General features: G+C 42.2%; 1 protein-coding gene across 1 annotated transcript in view; it reads right to left on the bottom strand.

The window, feature by feature from the left end:
• LOC142463960 (mucin-5B-like) overlaps positions 1–16,789 on the bottom strand; it is a 39,969-nt gene extending 23,180 nt beyond the window's left edge. Inside the window, exons 1-20 of the mRNA XM_075566877.1 lie at positions 16,722–16,789; positions 13,885–14,146; positions 13,640–13,757; positions 12,663–12,753; positions 11,868–11,974; positions 10,790–11,003; positions 9,973–10,098; positions 9,617–9,734; positions 8,391–8,529; positions 7,734–7,844; positions 6,419–6,488; positions 5,973–6,110; positions 5,168–5,332; positions 3,643–3,737; positions 2,648–2,774; positions 1,854–2,109; positions 1,328–1,380; positions 781–881; positions 538–689; positions 106–244 (exon numbers count right to left, since the gene is read on the bottom strand). Of these exons, the coding sequence (XP_075422992.1) occupies positions 106–244; positions 538–689; positions 781–881; positions 1,328–1,380; positions 1,854–2,109; positions 2,648–2,774; positions 3,643–3,737; positions 5,168–5,332; positions 5,973–6,110; positions 6,419–6,488; positions 7,734–7,844; positions 8,391–8,529; positions 9,617–9,734; positions 9,973–10,098; positions 10,790–11,003; positions 11,868–11,974; positions 12,663–12,753; positions 13,640–13,757; positions 13,885–14,146; positions 16,722–16,764 (2,625 nt within the window). The 5' untranslated portion in view covers positions 16,765–16,789. The remainder of the gene's footprint in view (positions 1–105; positions 245–537; positions 690–780; positions 882–1,327; positions 1,381–1,853; positions 2,110–2,647; positions 2,775–3,642; positions 3,738–5,167; positions 5,333–5,972; positions 6,111–6,418; positions 6,489–7,733; positions 7,845–8,390; positions 8,530–9,616; positions 9,735–9,972; positions 10,099–10,789; positions 11,004–11,867; positions 11,975–12,662; positions 12,754–13,639; positions 13,758–13,884; positions 14,147–16,721) is intronic.
• Positions 16,790–17,864: the final 1,075 nt, after the last annotated feature.

The raw sequence follows: 17,864 nt of genomic DNA, 5'->3' as shown, positions 1-17,864 counted from the left end.
AATACAGAGGACCACTGAGTACAATGGGGCTAAGCACAGTTGTTGTGTCTCAGCATGATAGAGGTAGGCAGTGCAATTGCCCATTTTAAAATATTATATCCGTACCTGGGCCAGTGTGTATTCACAGTCCCCACTGAAGCCATAATGTTTTCCATCAAAAGTGATATAATGCCCATTCCCATAAACAGCACATGTCCCCAGACAGGCCTTGTGGGTACAGTGCCAACGCCTGGCCATACAGGTGCTATGAGAGAAAAGAGTGACATAATGACACATAGGAGAGACACAGAGCTCTGTCCCTTCCACTGCAGAGTGACCCAGGCAAAAGGGGCCTATGACCCATCAAGTCTAACTCAGTGACACACATATATGGCATGGTGACACAGCGACATATTCAAGGGAACCTGTGACTTAATAAATATATTCCACACACTGCATTGTGACACAGTGACATACTATAGCGAGGGATTACTTTAGTTCATCAGGTCTGTTCCTTCTTTCCAACAGCATCCACTCCGAGGGCCTTTGAGGACTTACCAGGTGTTACAACCAACTGCAATGTTCTCTCCCGGAAGGTAAGTAGCCTCATTATGAATACATGGACACTCCTGCTCAAAGATGCAGCTGCCTTTTCCATCTGACACCAGCCCTTGAGGACAGATGCAGCCTGAAACACACTGAGAGCTGTACTGTGAAGACAGAAAGATAGAGTGTGAGTTCAAAGCTATGTGACTAACCCATCACAGGAACAGAAGGAGCATCAGGGTCGCAGATACTTACACAGTCCATGTCCAGCGTGTGACAGCTCTTTTGGCACTCTGCACCTTTAGTGCCCACTGTTATATTGGTACAGTCAAAGTAGACCATTGGAAGAGAGCAAGCTGAGAAGAGAACAGGAGGGGGAAATACAAGTAGTAAATAGGAGGTGTGAAGGAGAGAGACAAAAAGAGGGCGGCTAGAGGGAGTGTCAGAGCTGCAATAGCAGAGGATACTGTTGGCACAGTGAAAAATCTGTGTGCAGAGTGAGAGGAGTCAGGAGTCAGAGAGGAATGTAATGACAAAGCCAAATGTGTATATTTGTTGGGGATGGCAGTCAGTAATGAAGTAGCAGGGAACACAGGTATGTGTGAATTCAGTAGTACTGAAGGTAGTATGGCAGGATGGAGGTGGAGTGACAGAGCTGTGTATGGCCAGTATTGGAGTAACAGAGGCTGCTGAAGTGAAGGACGGAGACAGGATAACAGAGATGTGCGTGGTCAGCACTGGAATAGGAGGGTTTACAGGATGACATGAATAAGATACAGCGAGTGTTGGAATGAGGGTTTACCTGGATTTTTAATGATGCCCCCCATGCAGCTCAGCTGACCTTGGTTACAGATGCTGCAAGCAGAAACCAAAAGGTATGTATCAAACTGATTGACCCTTGACTGTTCCTCTTAAGGATCCCCTGGTGCATTTCCAACATGAAATATACCAACTCCATCCAGTGCCAGAGGAACCAGCAATGCATTGGGAACTCTGGCACTGAAATCCAAAACATTGCATGTCCTCTCTGTAACTGTCCTATACTTCTGTATGTGCCATATGTTTCAATGTCACTGTCCCTTTTCTCTATCTCTGCTTTGCTGTCTCTTTTCTTCATTTAACAATTACAGTCCTTTTTCTATGCCATTGTCCCCCTGCCCCATCTTCTACCTCTCACTGTGATGGTCCACTTTCTGTCTCCTACCTGTCTTCTCACCCTACATCCGTTTGCATAAAAGAGGTGTTACCAACTGCAGAGAGATCCCCTTGTAATCCCTCATAATTTCCTCCTGCGTGCTTCCCCTTACAGCACCCTGAGAAATCCTTACCACATGAGTCCATTCTCCTGAAACATCTCCCCAGACTCCATAGCAATGCCTTTATAGTAGCATGGGCAGAAACTGGGCATGACGCAGGTCCCACTGTCGTCCATATAGAATCCTTCTATGCATACACAGCCATCCACGGGGAGAAACTCAATGCCACAGGTCACATCTGTCTCACTCCGGGCTCGGCAAGTGGGCTGACACCGAGTCACACTGTAACTGTACGTCTGGGATTTCTCGCAGCTCTCTGTGTATTTTTCTTAGAGGTACAAGGGAAATAAGGTAATAATCATACACTATGTTTTATACTACAGAGTGTGTGCAAAGATGCACTAAATAATGACATGTCAGTGGAGGTGTGGTTTATGGATTTAATTCCATTCTTAACTATTAAAGGTAATTTTATTTTCATCATTTATTTCACAAGGAGCCGACACCGGCAATTGAACCAGTTTCCCCTGCTTCAAACTCAGTGCCAGTCAGTGTCTTTACTCACTGAGCCGCTCCTTCTCCCTCCATATCCACTCTCTGTAGTCATTTGAATCGATCTGATCTCTTCTCCAGCACAATGAAGACTTTTTTTTTGTTTGTTTGACAGCATATTGATGAGTGGCCCCAGAGAGAGTGAGTGTAAGTGGCTGGAACTGAACTTACAAGCTTGTGCATTCAACACTACAGTACTATGATACTTGTGGAGTGCGTTGGGTCAAGATCTGGGTGTACTTGGAAGGCAGTGAAGGAGAGGTACTGTAAGTAAAGTGGAGGTGATCCGCTAATGAGGTGACTTCAGTACTCACTGCAGACAGTTGCTCTCCAGCCTAAGAGAGCGATTCCTTTTTTGGCACAGGCGTAGACGTAAGACGAGAGAGCAGCACACATGCAGTCCTCACTGTCCTTACAGCTACATGTGGCAAACAAACATTTCTAAAGACACATAAAAAGACATCTTAGTTATAATGCTACTGGGGGCCCATTTTTCAAGATCGTCTAGCTACAAAGCTTTTAATTCATCCAGTTACTCTATTTTGTAATGCATTGCATTATTATTTATACACCAACCGTGTACTGTATGAAGACCGTTGCTATCAATTTGCTATTATATTTTGCACCACAACAAAGTAAAAGTGTTAGACTTAAAAAGCTCTGGATCATTTGACTTGTATAAGTGCTATTTTGCAGAATAGCGTGGTCTTTGGCAAAGGTATTAAATCCAATCACTATATCATTATCCAGTACAGCAAGTATATATTGAAGGGGCTAGAAGATTATAAAAATACTCAGTACTATTAAGTTTGGTACAATATTCCTTTTTTTTTGTTTCAATCTTCTTTTATTGAGCATATTTAAGTACAATTGTAACAGTGACAGCGACATAATATAATGCACAGAAATGAAGACATCTTATCACCAGCTTCCCCATTTGGGTGTTTTCCGGGATCGCACCCCTCCTTGTCCGAGTTTTTGGGGCGGCTGGTCTTGTCTTATTTAGTTAAATTAAACAATTGTGGTCATCCACAGTCTTTTTCTTTTTTATGTTTGCTTCTCTTTTGGTTGAGTGGGGGGAAAGGGAGGGTGGGGAGACAAGCAAGAAGGGGGGGGGGATCATTTTTAAGGAGGCTGAAAGTATATGTAGATGTTAAGTTGCATTACCAGGTGTAACATCTTCTTTTGCAGGGGGTTGGAAGTGTAGGGATAGGACTAGAAATGCATAATTGGGGTAATTTACAGTTTATAACCATGTCATATGCAAACAGAACAAATGATAATTAGATACTGGTTGTATATGCATTACCGAGTGGTAGACAAGTGGATTCACCAGGCTGTGACATTGAGCAAAAGGTCCTGCTGGATCAGTAAGAAGAGCACACCAGTGCTGGGCATATCTCTCTGTAGAGAATGGAAGAAGGGTCAGAATACCGCCAAAAGAGTCAAGACCAATGACCATCAGATGACTCGAGATAGATGCAGTAACAGATGTGTGTTATTTGTGGCTCCCGCAATTGAAAAAGATGGGAGCCATGACTATTTGGTCCTCCCACCTCAGCGTGTCCCTAAATGATACTGACAAAGAAAAGAGACCTTACCCAGTAAATCTGCCCCACTCACTGCAACATAACAGTGCGACAAAAAGGCAGAAGGGATATAAAATCATTGACGTGTAACAGTGTTTCCTCAGCGCCTCCATCTGCCGCAGACCCTAGATGTATGGAGGCTATCTCCTATGGTATAAATAATCCCTCTCCTTCCCGAGTAAGATCACCCACCAGGCAGGAGGTATATGAAATAGAACGGCTTTATTCTGTTCAGTACAGTGCAGTTACAGCAGGCCTCTGCCCTATGTAGACTCTGGTGGTATATCCAGCAGTAGGACGGTCCCTGGTCATCCACTACGGGTCAAGCTCTTCCCTGCCCCTCTAGCAGACTCAGAGGAAAGTTCCAGACTCTCTCCCCCTGTGGGGAAGAGGAAGAGAAGGCCCAATGCCCAGGCACTCTGCTGTGTGACCTGCCTCTCTCAAATGGGGAAAGGCACTACTGAATTTGGGTGGCAATCCCCCTTAAGTACAGTCAGGAGGAGGGCACCAGGTCTGACCCATGATTGGGTATACTCAGGCATGGTTCCACCTCCTCCCCCTGTCACTCAAGGGTACTGCAGGGAGTGGGTAAACTCCATGATTAGTACTGGCAGGCCTACTCTTACCAGGGCTTACTGCAACTGAGAGCAGACTGGTAGCCAAGAACCAGTCGTGGCTACAGACGTATGTTCCATTGTAGGATATTAACAAGAGATCTATTAATCATTATTATATACTTTTCCCTTCTATGGCATAATTAAAGAGTGAAACAGAGACAGAAGAGACCAACAGATCACAGAGCCTGTATGTATGTCTTCCATTGCCACACTAAGTATATTCTCTCGTCCACAGGGAGTGACAAGGGGCTAATGGCCCATCCCATCTCAAGGTGACAATCAACCCATTAAAATCTCACTATTTATGATTGAGACTCCATCATAATTTCAGAAGTGGATATATTTTATTATATTACGATAGAAAATGGAAGTTCAAGAGATTTCACCCATTGGCAAAATGAATCTCCCTGAAAAAACATGTTCAGATACTGTATTTTCCAGCATGTTGACAATTTAATGGAACGGCTTTCTAGCACATGGATTCAGTTAGTCCCACCGCAAGTTGAAATGGAGACAACAATACAAAATTATGCCTATGCGGTTGGCATCTTCCACCAGTTTTCAAAGTTTCCTTTTCCCAAAAAGATCACCGATTAGCTATCCAATTGCTCCTATATGAAGAACTTACCATTTTCCACGCTGAAGGAACATGGGTCCTCATAGATGTTCTTGATGTTAGGGCAGTCAAATTGAGTCTTCCAGGTGTTAGCGAAGGCAGCCGCAGTCCCTTCAATCACCCCACTAATGGCTCTGAAGTCATCAGTCTGGACATTGTTAAAGTTTCCGCAGAGTCCTGGAAGCGGAAATTTCATTTGATTCCATATTATTAACATTTGCACTTTCTGAGATCCTCAGAGAGGCAATCCACTTTCTCTACATGTAAACTTTTTGTGGGCACCTATCCACTGCATCAGTGGGCTGCCATTGAAGGCCATGAAATAAGGTTTTCAGTGTTAAACAGACACTGAAAGTGTTTTCGGAACATGCTCAGTAGCATGAATGTATTGAATTACTTTGCACTGATTTTTCTCCCCTTGCATACAAGGCATTAGGGGGGAGTTAAATCTAACTGTGAAATGGAGCAAAAAGAGAAGCTGGGGTGGATTCTGGGGTTGTATATTGGGAAAGTTGTAATGAGCAATTATATGGAGCAAGCAAAGGAGGTATAGGGAGTGGTTATAAGAAACGATGGGCGTTACAAGGAGCAATTGTATGGAGCAGAAAAGAGGAGTTAGGCAGGAGCTATACTGTATGGAATGGTTATATGGAACTGGTGGGGGAGTTATTAGAACAATAAGATGACTTTCAGGATTATTGACAGTGGTAGGATATTTGCAGTGACATACAGTACTTTGGCAAATCTAAGATGGAAAAGTTTCTGGTGTGCATTGTTGAGTATAAAGACAACAAGGTGTTGTGTGGAAGTTCTTTACCACAGGTCTGATCCTGGTAGGACGGGTCGAGAATCATATGGACCTGCATGATGGGAGTGAGCTGTATTTGTAGCTGGAGGCCAAGGGTTGTCTGGACAATGATGTAAAAAGATGAAGGCCTGAAGATGGTGACATTAGCTGTGAAAGAGAAGAGAAAGCCAGTCAGTGTTGCAAGGGGATGTTACATCAAGGTAATGTCATCATTTCATTAATCTACAATACAGCACAGTACATGTTATTTTTCAGTTGCCTCAATCAAGGACATTTCAAATATACAATACTTTGACTGGCTTCGTCATAGATCATGCATATGTCTAATTTCTGGTAGTGCAACACACAAAGGTAAAGGGGGTCCCTTGGCCTGTCAGTGTCACACATAGGGAGAGGATCTTCTTCAGTATGCCGGTGTCACATAAACAACATTGAACAACTGTGAACACGCTCACCAGCTGAAATAGGCAACTGTGTGACCATCCAATTGAAGAAGACGTGTCCACTAGGTTTAATAACCACAACCTGTCAAGTAAAAGAAAAGGAACACTGAATCTACATTTTGCTCAAAGCAGCAATGATAAGAAACAGAAAACAACAACCTGCAATCACGGGGAGTTGGTTCTATCTTTGTCTAGGGTTTATTTTCTGTAGTAAATGTCCTGTTATTCTTTGTTGGTGAACTACAGAACATGTCTTCTACTCCCCCCTCCCATTGCAATTCTACCCCATGCAGCTTAGGACAACTTGACCAAGTCACATTTATCTGTACAGGAAATGAAAAAAGGGTTCTTCCCAATACTCAGGGGTCAGGCAAAAAGAAATTGAAATTAGAACATTAATATTGTATGATAGTTTTTATGATACCGTATTTCCTCAATTCTAAGACGCACCTTTTTTTCATATTCACATGTACGTACTCGTGGTGCGTCTTAGAATCGATGTTTAAAAAAAAAACGAAGCTGCAAGGGGGCGATGTTGGAGCAGGCACAGCAGGGATGCTTACAAGGGTGTCTAGCACCCAGCAGCAGCTCAGGAGTCCAACAGCAGATCAGCAGCCATTAATCACCTCTCCCCCCAGTGACTCTCGTGTGAACGGGACCGGAACTCATCCCCTCCCTCCAAAATGGCCGGCTGTTAAGCTCCCGGTGACTCTCTGACCGGGGAAGGGCTGGCTGGTGTGCACCCGAGACCTGCGTAGGTTGCTATCTAACTTTTAAAATACTTCAGCTTTAATTGTATAACAGACTGGTGTGCCATTCTCTCTACACTTTCATGAATCCATCATGTACTGTATGCAGTTGCATTATTTCTTATAGCAAGGAGTACATCCCTTTCCACATTCATTGCCTTCTACAACGTCTTTCAAGGTATTTTCCCACCACTATATCTTTATATTTGTAGCAAAAAATTGTATAAGATGCCTGAGGTTTCTGATTCAGTACAGTATCTGTCTTGCTGTATATTACTGTCGTTTCTAGTAACTTTATACAATTAAAAATAAAATCAAAGAGAATACTTAAAAATCAACTACTTTTTCTGGCCATGGTTGTAAAAAGATCTGATGGATGAAACATTTAATATATTATTTCTTTTTCTCCCATTTTTTTTTTATTAAATCAATGGTGCATCTTAGAATCAATGGCGTCTTACTGTCGAGGAAATACGGTAATTTAAATTAGACGGTGCTTCGTTGGGAAACAGGTACAAGTAATCTGAGTGAATTCCAGGACCCTTTTCTTTTCTCCTGTTGACATGTATAACACTTACGGTTTGGCCGCCCTGTAGTCCCAACATCACACTCTTCAGACAGGTGTTTCTCTCACTCAGGCCACACCTGTGCAGCTCTGCCAGCACCATGACATTACTTTGGTTACAGAGCTGGAAGTAAAGGTAAGAATAGGATTTGAGTCCATCAAGCTGTCAGAGAAAATTGTGGGAAGTGTGGAGTTACCACTACGACTCGGCTTATGCCCTGTGAGTGTCTGTGCATGTACTGCTCTGTATCTCTGTGTGCTGCTGTGTGTTACAAACTGTGTGTGTGTGTGTACACATTACTGTATGCATCTGCATGCTACTTGGTGTGTCTGTGTCACTGTCTGTGACTGAGTCCATCTGTCTCTATTTGTTACTGTGTGTGTCTATACATTACTGCATCTCTGTGTGTCTGTTTCTGTCTGTGTAACTCTTTGCATATTTTGGGCATTTCTTATGACGTTAGTGTATATATCTGTCTGCTCCTTTCTACGTGTCTCTGTGTATTTATGCATGCTTCTTTCTATTTGTGCCTATTTCTATATCTTCATATTAAGGACTCTTGAAGTGAAGGCTCTTTGTATTCATTAGACCACCCCCACTAGCCTTACGAAAAAAATGACTTTGCTCACATGTACTGTATCTGAAAGACATGCTCTCCGTGGACCTTACCTTTACCAGGACATAGCTGCAATCCCCATGGACAGTGTAATGGGTCTGATCAAAGGTGGTAATGTGGGATCCGCCCTCTATAGAGCAGCTCCCAGTGCAAGGGATCTCTTTACATTTCCACTTCCCTCTAGAGCACGTGCTGGGGAGTCAGACAGGGACGTGTTAATGTTGCAGTCCAGACAAGTAATCTACATTAATAGCTTCTGTTTGTCTTTGTCCCTGCGTCTCCTAGCAGTGGGATGGAGCCATAAATATTGTATGTGTCAGTATGCCAAGCTGCAATGGGTAGCTATAGACCTGTGGCTCGCTCTTGTCTATGTCACTGTGCAATCGTGTCTGTAACGGTTACATACACCAATCATCATTCATTATCCATAACTGTCCATGAAATGTTTGTAAAGTCAAGTATATCACAAACTCAGGGAGAAGGGTGGGACTGGGGAATGGGAAAGGGAGACCCACGATACTGCTACTGTATACTAAATGGTGCGACAATCGGGTAAAGGGTACAAATGAACACAAGAAAAAGGACCCCGAACGGAGAGCACTCTCTCACTGTACTGACCACAGATAAAGAACACACATGTAGGACAAGTGTCGTGTGGTGAGTATCGCGTTTGTGGGCGATGAGGTGAGTGAATTAAAACACTTTATCGGGAGTAATACTCAAAAATATAAAATAAAACGGACGCTGTAGAGTCCCAATAAAGTGTTTTAATTCACTCACCTCATCGCCCACTAACTCGATACTCACTACACGACACTTGTCCTACCTGTGTGTTCTTTATCTGTGATCAGTACAGTGAGAGAGTGCTCTCCATTCAGGGTCCATTTTCTTGTGTTCATTTAAATTGAAGTATAACCTCTTCATTTAATGTAACCATGTATTGTCATTATAACTCTGTGCCCAGGGCACACTTGACAACGAGAGGTAACTCTCAATGAACTACTGCCTGGTAAAACGTTTTATGAATAAAAAATAAATAAAAACCATGCCATGAAGAATGGGTGATTTGTCAATTCCTTCTTTCTATACCACTTATTCACCTTTTTTGTTCAGTAAGTTGTGAAAGGATCTTCCCTATTCTGTGAAAATGTTCGGCTTTATTGATTTGAACTTTTGTATCACTGATAGCCTGACTCCCTACTCCCGCACTACATTTGGAGGGACAGATTTCACTAATGTTTGTGTTACTACATCACTTTGCATTTGAACATTAACTCACCAGGCACGACAAGGAGTAGAGTAGGAAGAACCAGGTGAGTAAATCTCACTGTTATAGACACAGAAGCAGTTGTCTTGGGGGATACATCCTGTGTGGTTAATGTCATCAAGCACCGTCCCTGCAGAAAGGGAAAATATTTCAATCCTGCAGAATATAAAGGTACAGAGTACATCTCCAATACAAGTGTGTGAGCCTACAAATCAGGAACAGGATAAGAGAGATGGTGGAGGAAAGAGCTTCATCAACTCAGTCTCCATTCAGCCAAAATTCATATGTTTGCTACTGTTGCTATTTAAACTGTACGTAGATATGAAATGTGGTACAAGAGGAGCACTAAAAATAAGAGGTGATTTTACCTGTGGGACAGATGCAGCCATCTATACAATGATCCTCACACACCAGAGCCCTCTCTGGGTTGGAGCAGCTATCAACACAGGGCGAGCCACATTCTTTGTGTTCCATATTAAATGGACATTTCCTGACTAAGAGCGCAAGAGAGACAGGTCAACGAATGGGAAATAGGTCAAAGAGAAATAGTAAACAAAAATGAATTGTGAAAGCGGTCTTATCGTCATCTCACAACCTTATGCCCATAGCCATAAAGAGGACAACAAGATGACTGACTCCTAAGTCACTGACAATGGGCATAGGGAGGACCTCCAGATTGTCAACTCATACCGGAGTCTAATAAGGAAAACAGTCAGATTGTCACATGGCCTCATAACCTCATAACAATAATATTCATAGACTAAACATCCAGATCTTCAACTCATAACCCAAAGACAATGAATAGATGAAAGCCAAATACATCTACTCATAATCTAGTGACAATTGTCCCAGAAAGAACAAATGCATTTTTAAATCAAAATCCAGCTGCATGTGGTTTAGAATTGCCTATCTGACTATTATCCATACGTCCTGTGTTAATGGCTGAGAAATTTGGTTTCTGGTTGTGACGAATGACACTGTTTTAAGAACCAGCTTTCTATTTACATAGTTACATAGTAAATAGAAAGTCGTTTCTTAACCCAGTATTTGTCTCTATCAACTAGAAATCAATACAAAAGGAGATGAACAATGAAGTCCAACATTTGTACTCTACCATAGAGCAGTACGAAATGTCACAAGCAATGGAGCATATATATTTATTGTCTTTATTCCGGTGACACTCACAGCACAGTTCCTGTGTTCTCCATTTCTCTGGCTGACCTCCAGCGTGGGCGCACTGCCGGGAGTACTCAGCAAACGTGTTACACAGACAGGAGTGGCTCTCACTATTACAATGGCACAGATCCTGCACACAGGCCTTTATGTAGGGATCAGCCTCTACAAGCTTGTTACAGCTCGAAAAGGCTGAGGACAGGAGGATGCGCTCACATATTTTCTCCTGTACAAGAAATAAAAAGCATCAAAAAATTACATTTACATATACTTACAGGACAATCTAAGTGGGACAGTGCAGTTGAAAGTAAGGATATTATTTGCATGTACAGTAATCACACTTTTTAGTGAATGTTATTTGCACCCATTTTAAAAACCTGAAGTCTCATCTTTTAATATCAAATTAATTATTTGTTTTCTCTATGAGCCACAATAAACACCTGCCTAACTTGTAACAGTTCCTAGCTTTTCTTACTGCACAATGGAAATGGAACGGAAAGTGAAGTATTCATTTAGTCTGGAGCTAATGTCACCAAACAATAGACAGAGGCCCAGAAATGTGTCTTTCAGTGCAAAAATATATCTTACAGCAAAAGACTGCTTAGTAAATATGGGCCTGACTGTTTACTGATGTCTCCAAAAATAACGTATCCTACTGAAGCTCAGTCAGAACTGCCAAATGTGAATGGCAACCATTGCATGACTCAATCAGTCAACCTATACTGTTTATACTGAAAAATATATAGGCCCATATTTATTCAACAGTCTTCTGCCATAGGACACCTTCCGGTGCGGGTAGACACCTTGCAGCCTATTGACTTCAAGAGCTTTAAGGTGTTTTTCAGTGCCCGAATGCAGGCTTAGTAGGTACTGTATGGGTCATAATCTAGGCACACCTCTTGCAAAGTTCAAATCATAGCATGTATTAATTGTACGACTGACATTTCGGTTCATGAGGGACTTTCACCAAGGGCAAAGTCTCAAGGACTATGCAAGCAAGTGGCACATTCTTATCTCATAAGAAGTCAACCTCTGTACAGTACCTCTGTGTGATGGGTGCAGGAGCTACTTTTTAGATCAAGGTCCTTACCTGATCTAAGCAGTTATCCTGCGGTATAGGGGTTGGATTATTGCAATCCTCCATTGGACCATCCAGTTGCTGCAGGTTTCCAAACTGCACTGGATTGAGCTTAATTCCTGCAGAGGGAGAACTTTTGGTCAATGTTGGTGATCCATTCCTCCTTCCATTACATTCTTGTTTTTACCTCATACATACCACCGGGATCGTGCACCTATCCTGGACGCAAATTCCACCCACAACAGGTTTACATGACATCCATCGACCAGAACATATTGTAAGGCTGCTTTTGGAATCTAAAATACTGAGGCCTAGATTTAAGAAAAAGTGCTAATCCTTAGCACGCTTTAAGGCTTATTTATCTACGTAAATATCATTGCTTCACAATTACTGTACCTTCACATTAATGAATGATGTAAAAGCAGTGGTGGAGCGGGACACTGCTGCTCTGTTGCATCGTGGACAACATAGTCTCTTAATGCTGCAGTGCTCAGCTCACAGCAGGCATGCTGGACAATGGATGGAAACTTACAGTAGATAGTAGATTTTAATATAAATAAGTGCTACAAATAATAAAATAGCTCTATATGTAATCTGTGTGAGTAGCTCTATGAGAAAACTAAGAAAGTTGCTACATAAATACTGTCACAGAGGTACTGTGCACAGAAGATAAACCTTTTGACATATTATAGTACACTCTTTACTGTAAATCTGCTCCTTTGTAAGTACTGTATGGGCCACTGGAAAACAAAAATCTCATATTTATTAATGTAGTTCTTACTTATTATTATATCAGTGGTGTCTTACCGTTGAACATGAATTCACTGTAACCAGAGATACCATTAAAGTCACCACATAACCCACAAGTTTGGTTGCTGTACTTGGTGTTCAGTTCCATCTAAAGACATAGGACATTTCGGGGTTATAATGGTTGACGCGCAATGGTCTCCAACTCTCTGAAACACAGTCAGAAAAAGTGACAAGCACAGTTCTATGTAGCTCTGTTGTTCCCTTGTGTTAAAGTACTGCAGTCAAGCTATCAACGTATCGCGAAAGTCTGGTCACGCTATCAGTCCATATATCTCAATGTAGTTGGTCAAGATATCAGATAGTATTTGGGAACCCATTCCGCTGAACTTTTTCCCCTGCAGATATGATGCATCCATGCTCCTCTGTAACATATATCAGTATGGTGGGATTCTACTGTAGATAATACACCATATCTGCAGTGAGGAAAGTTCAGTGGAATGGGAGAATGTTTCTTCACAGGTTTGTATTGAACGCAGTATATGTGTTTTCGATTGATTTTGGTCTTACTGTAAATGAAAAATTCAACTGGAAAATACCACCATACTGATATATGATACAGAGTAGTACAGATATATTATACTGTATCTGCAGAGATAAAAGTTCAGAGGAATGGGTTTATAACCCCCCAACCCCTTTATATATGTTTTAGGCCTTGTGAATCAACAAATAGAGATGTAGCAAGCTCTATGGTCCTCAGCTCCGCAGACAAACAAGGGAATATCTGCGGAGCCAGGGACAGAGTCTGCCACGATGGAGCTTTAGGGGGTCCATGCTTCTGAATGGGACCACCCAAAGCATTAATTATTAGGTGCTATGACCACCGCAATCTCCTGGCCGTGCATGGCAGCGGCACCGAGAACACTAAGTCTTTGCTACATCCTTGGCATTCAGTGGAATGGTTTCACAGTTTTGCAAATGCCTTCAAACATCTCCAGTTACAAAGATAGAAAGAATAATCTGCAGTTAGACCATACCAGCATGCTGTCATCTTCATTCCACATGAAAACCAGACCCAGTTTAGCAACAATCTTCAGATATATCCCACTCCTCTCAATATGGATCTTGGATTGACCAAGGGGAAGCTTTTCAGCACTAGAAGGCCAAAGGGTAGAGGGATTAAAACATTGTAATAAATTACCTGTTCAGATTCTCATGTTGCCTCAAATGTAGGACACTTCTATTGTGGTTAGTTAAAAAAGCAGCCCAGGAAGAGACTTACATGACTCCATCCACCATGATGGATTTATTGAACATCTCCACCACAACCCCATCGATCTTTATGGTGATGTGGCTGATGGTTGGGATGCTGTTGACCATCGTGCGTCGGATCTGGATGTTGAAGTCCTCATAGTTGCCCTTGCAGTGAGAGGAGAAGATGTAGTTGCAGGTGCCCGGGAAGTTGAAAATCTCCCCATCAAAGGTCTTGTAGTGGAAGTTTCCCCAGGTGCTGCAGACTTGCCCATTATGATTTGTTAATAAAGCTGCAAGTCATAACTGGGATGAGTTCTAATAAATATACTGTAAGTAAAAGTATGTAAAAACTGCTGAAATCATTAAACCAGCGCATTGTCTTAAACTCAGGGGCATAGCAATAGCCCGGGCAACGCCTGGGGACCTGCACTCGTGGGGTCCTGGTCTCCCCCCCTGTTGGCGGCCCTGCTGACCATTTCTCTCTGTTCTTCCCAGATAGAAGCTGACGGGGGAGATGATGGTATGCTGCAGTGGTCCGCCAGAATGAAGCAGAAGAGCAGCTGGCAGAGGAGTTAGGAATTGCACGGAGGCAGAGCAGGACGGCTGGGGAGGAGCGCGCCCCAGCAGTCTGACCCAGCAGTCTTTCTTACTGGAGCTACAGCGCGCTCCTCCCCGTCTGTCCTGCTCTGCCTTCGTGCAACTCCTAACTCCTCTGCTGGCTATTCCTCCTCTTAACTCTGGTGGCCAGCCGTCATGTACCATCATCTCCCACCCCCCGCCTGACTCTATCACCACCCTGTTCCACAGGTAGGCATGGAGGAGGAGGAGGGGGAGAGAGCTGGAGAAGGGGGAAAGAGCTGGAGAGATTTAAATTGAGGCAAATTTTTGTCCTTAATCTACGTAATACGTTCGCTTATTATGGTGCCCGGAAATATTTTTTTGCCCGGAGGCCCGTGCATTTCTAGCTAGGCCACTGCTTAAACTGCTGTAAAACATGAGGCAACATTTGATCCTCAGTTATTTCCATTAATAAGGACACCTTGTAGCTACGCTACCATATTAGTTTCCACTACCAAAGCTGGGAAACTGTTCCATGCAGTCATATATAGAAGCACATGCACACCGCTGGTAGGTGCTGGAGGGGGGTACTTATCTGCCGGTGCGCTGTATCCAGGGAGGTCCAGACATCCCAGAAGTACTCGAGCAAAGGAATGGAAGCAGGCACATGGTCTTTCTAAAGGTGCAGTTTAAATAAACTGCACCTTTAGAAAGACCGTGTGCCTGCTTCCAAACTGTTCCATGCAACCACTTATATATATATGTCTTGTCGTCATCTCAAAAAGAGCATTCAGTTGTACTAATGTTAAACAAATATTTTGATCCGATTGATATGCTAAAACCTTGTCTTCACAATTAAGTAAATATTGTCAAGGTACAGCAATTATTCTCGTTAGGTAGATTGAAAAGAAGCAGCAATACATTAAAAATACTACTGTATATGTGGTTTTTTTTTTAAATAAATCAGTTGTGTGGTTTTATTCCCTGCACACTTTATGACCTTTTTCATTTATGCACGTTGACGAAACTACAAACGGGTGTGCGTGAATATACAATATATATATATATATATATATATATATACTGTATACACACACACGACATACATATATATATATATATATATATATATATATATACAGTATATATACAACACAAACAAAGAGAAGTGCTAATAATGTGAATAGATATGAGTGTTGTGATGGACAATAAATAAAGTGCAATAAAATTAAATGGATATGATATATTTCAATAAATGTGCACAAAACAGTGAAAAGGGGTGTCCATATATATATATATATATATACTATAATTCAGAAAGTTTATTTGTTTATCTGGCTATAGTTATCCACACGCTTAATCCTAGAGCCACTAAACTTGGCATGCTACTAATAGGATCAAAAGGAAGAGTTTAGGTATGTTTCTGTACAAAGGTTCAGCTGTACAAGATGTCTGCAACGCAGTCACCAGTGTGATGTCACATTCAAAATATATAGCCTACAAGGTTAAAACACCCAGTGGCTGACTTGCTTAAAGAAATTGTGGATGGCAGAGAGGAGGCAACGGAGGAGACGGGCATCCCAGGACAGCAAGGAAGAAGGAGAGGGTGGTTGTTATAGGGAGGGTATGGATGAGAGAAGCCAAGAGCAGGGTCAAGACAGGTTTGGGGGTAGATGTAGGGGTCACACAGTTGATGGAAGAGATGGAGATGTAGGGGTTACACAGGTAATGGGGAGATATAGGGGGCATATGGGTGATGGGGGGTGTAGGGGGCGATGGGGGATAGGTGTAACTGGAGATGGAGGATATCTATCAAGTGTTGTAAACTGGAGCATTCCTCTAAAACCATTGCAAGTTGCATCATTTTAACTCTGCATCAATGTTTCAAGGAGCTTTGTTCCATTTTTAATACACTTGTGTAATGAGTGTTTTGGGACGTAGTTATAGGAATTAAGGGAGAAGAGAGTCAGAGCAATATAATTGGATGAATCAAAGGTTGTGCCTATAACTAATGGAGTTTTCCTCTCTCTTTTGCATCAGGTTAAGGTGGCATTAATCTCTGAAACTATGTGTACGAATCAAGATTAGGAAGCCTCATTCATACTGTATGTCACGAGCACACATTGATGTTGATGGAAATATTTGCTTTGTGTTTTGGAGGCAATTAAACCATTTTAATACATATCCCACTATAACTCAGTAGAGGGAACAATGAAGCCTGCTGCATCTGTATGAGTGTAGCTAGTGGCACCACTGCATCTGTACAATCTACAACCTCTTTCCTGCTGCTCTTATCATAGTACTTACGCCTTACAACTGCCGCTGTTAGAGTTGGTGATGTCATCAGCATTGGAGGGACAGAATGGTTTTGAGCAAGACCTAAAAGATACAGTAATACATACAATGGAACATAATGTTACAATGTGAATGCATGCATTTTACAGTACTTGTAGGCTGAGAAGCACATTGATTGACTGAGTTTGACTCTAACTTGGCAGAACAGCAGTGTTGGGACAATAAAGAGAGGTAGCTGTTCTGCGGTCACTGCGATCTACAGTATACTTAGAGGGTTATTCATTTAACTACGATGGTGCCAACTGGGGCACAACCGTATGGCAACTACCATTCAAGTCAAAGGGAGTTTCTGTGTTATGGTGCCCCGATCAGCACTATTGCAGTTCAATGGATAACGTCCTTTGTCTCATCCGTTTCCATTCTGAATTTGACATGTGTAGCTATGTTTCTTTCTGCTCCCCTTCAAATGTGGCATTTACAACTCTCTTATGTTGCTCTCTTGCAGTAAGATACACTATGATACTTACTGCTCATAACATATACACTATTATATACTACTCTCTACTTGCTGTCGTATCACAACTTCAAGGAGAAGTATGAAAAGCACCTTATTAAGGGGGACCTTTCAGTAGCATGAAAACACAAGCTACCCCCACTCCATTTAATGAGTTTAGCCCTGAACTGTATATGTAATTCCCCCTCTGAACTTACAACATAAATACTAAATCATTACAATAAATGTATCATAAAACTGTTCTCACCCGTCTGTTTTAAAAAGGAGAAGATCCAGATCAGGACACAAAGCTTTCCAGGACTTTTTGCATGGAAGTCCATGTTTGCAGATAGATACTGTAGACTTCTTAGTTAGATGACCCTGTGCTGAGCTTATATTGCCTATGATCTTGGCTGCATTCCAGGGTAAATCATTGGCACATCACTGGCACATCCCACTTCCGACACTAAAAAGACTCAATGCCGTCTGAGCTTCCTCAATGGCCCATGTGCATTTACCTTTATTAATGTCCATGGGACTTAGAGGTCAGTACCTCGTAGAACCCTATGAATTAATGGCAGAGGCAGTATAATTAATTTAACTAGATAATAGGAAAGAAAACAATTTCTGCAGGGGGGGCAACCTTTTTGTTCAGGTATGCC

Source organism: Ascaphus truei, chromosome 12 (assembly GCF_040206685.1).
Source record: "Ascaphus truei isolate aAscTru1 chromosome 12, aAscTru1.hap1, whole genome shotgun sequence".
NCBI lineage: Eukaryota > Metazoa > Chordata > Amphibia > Anura > Ascaphidae > Ascaphus > Ascaphus truei.
Note: the sequence above shows the minus strand (reverse complement) of the source record. Positions and strands in the feature narration are given on the sequence as shown.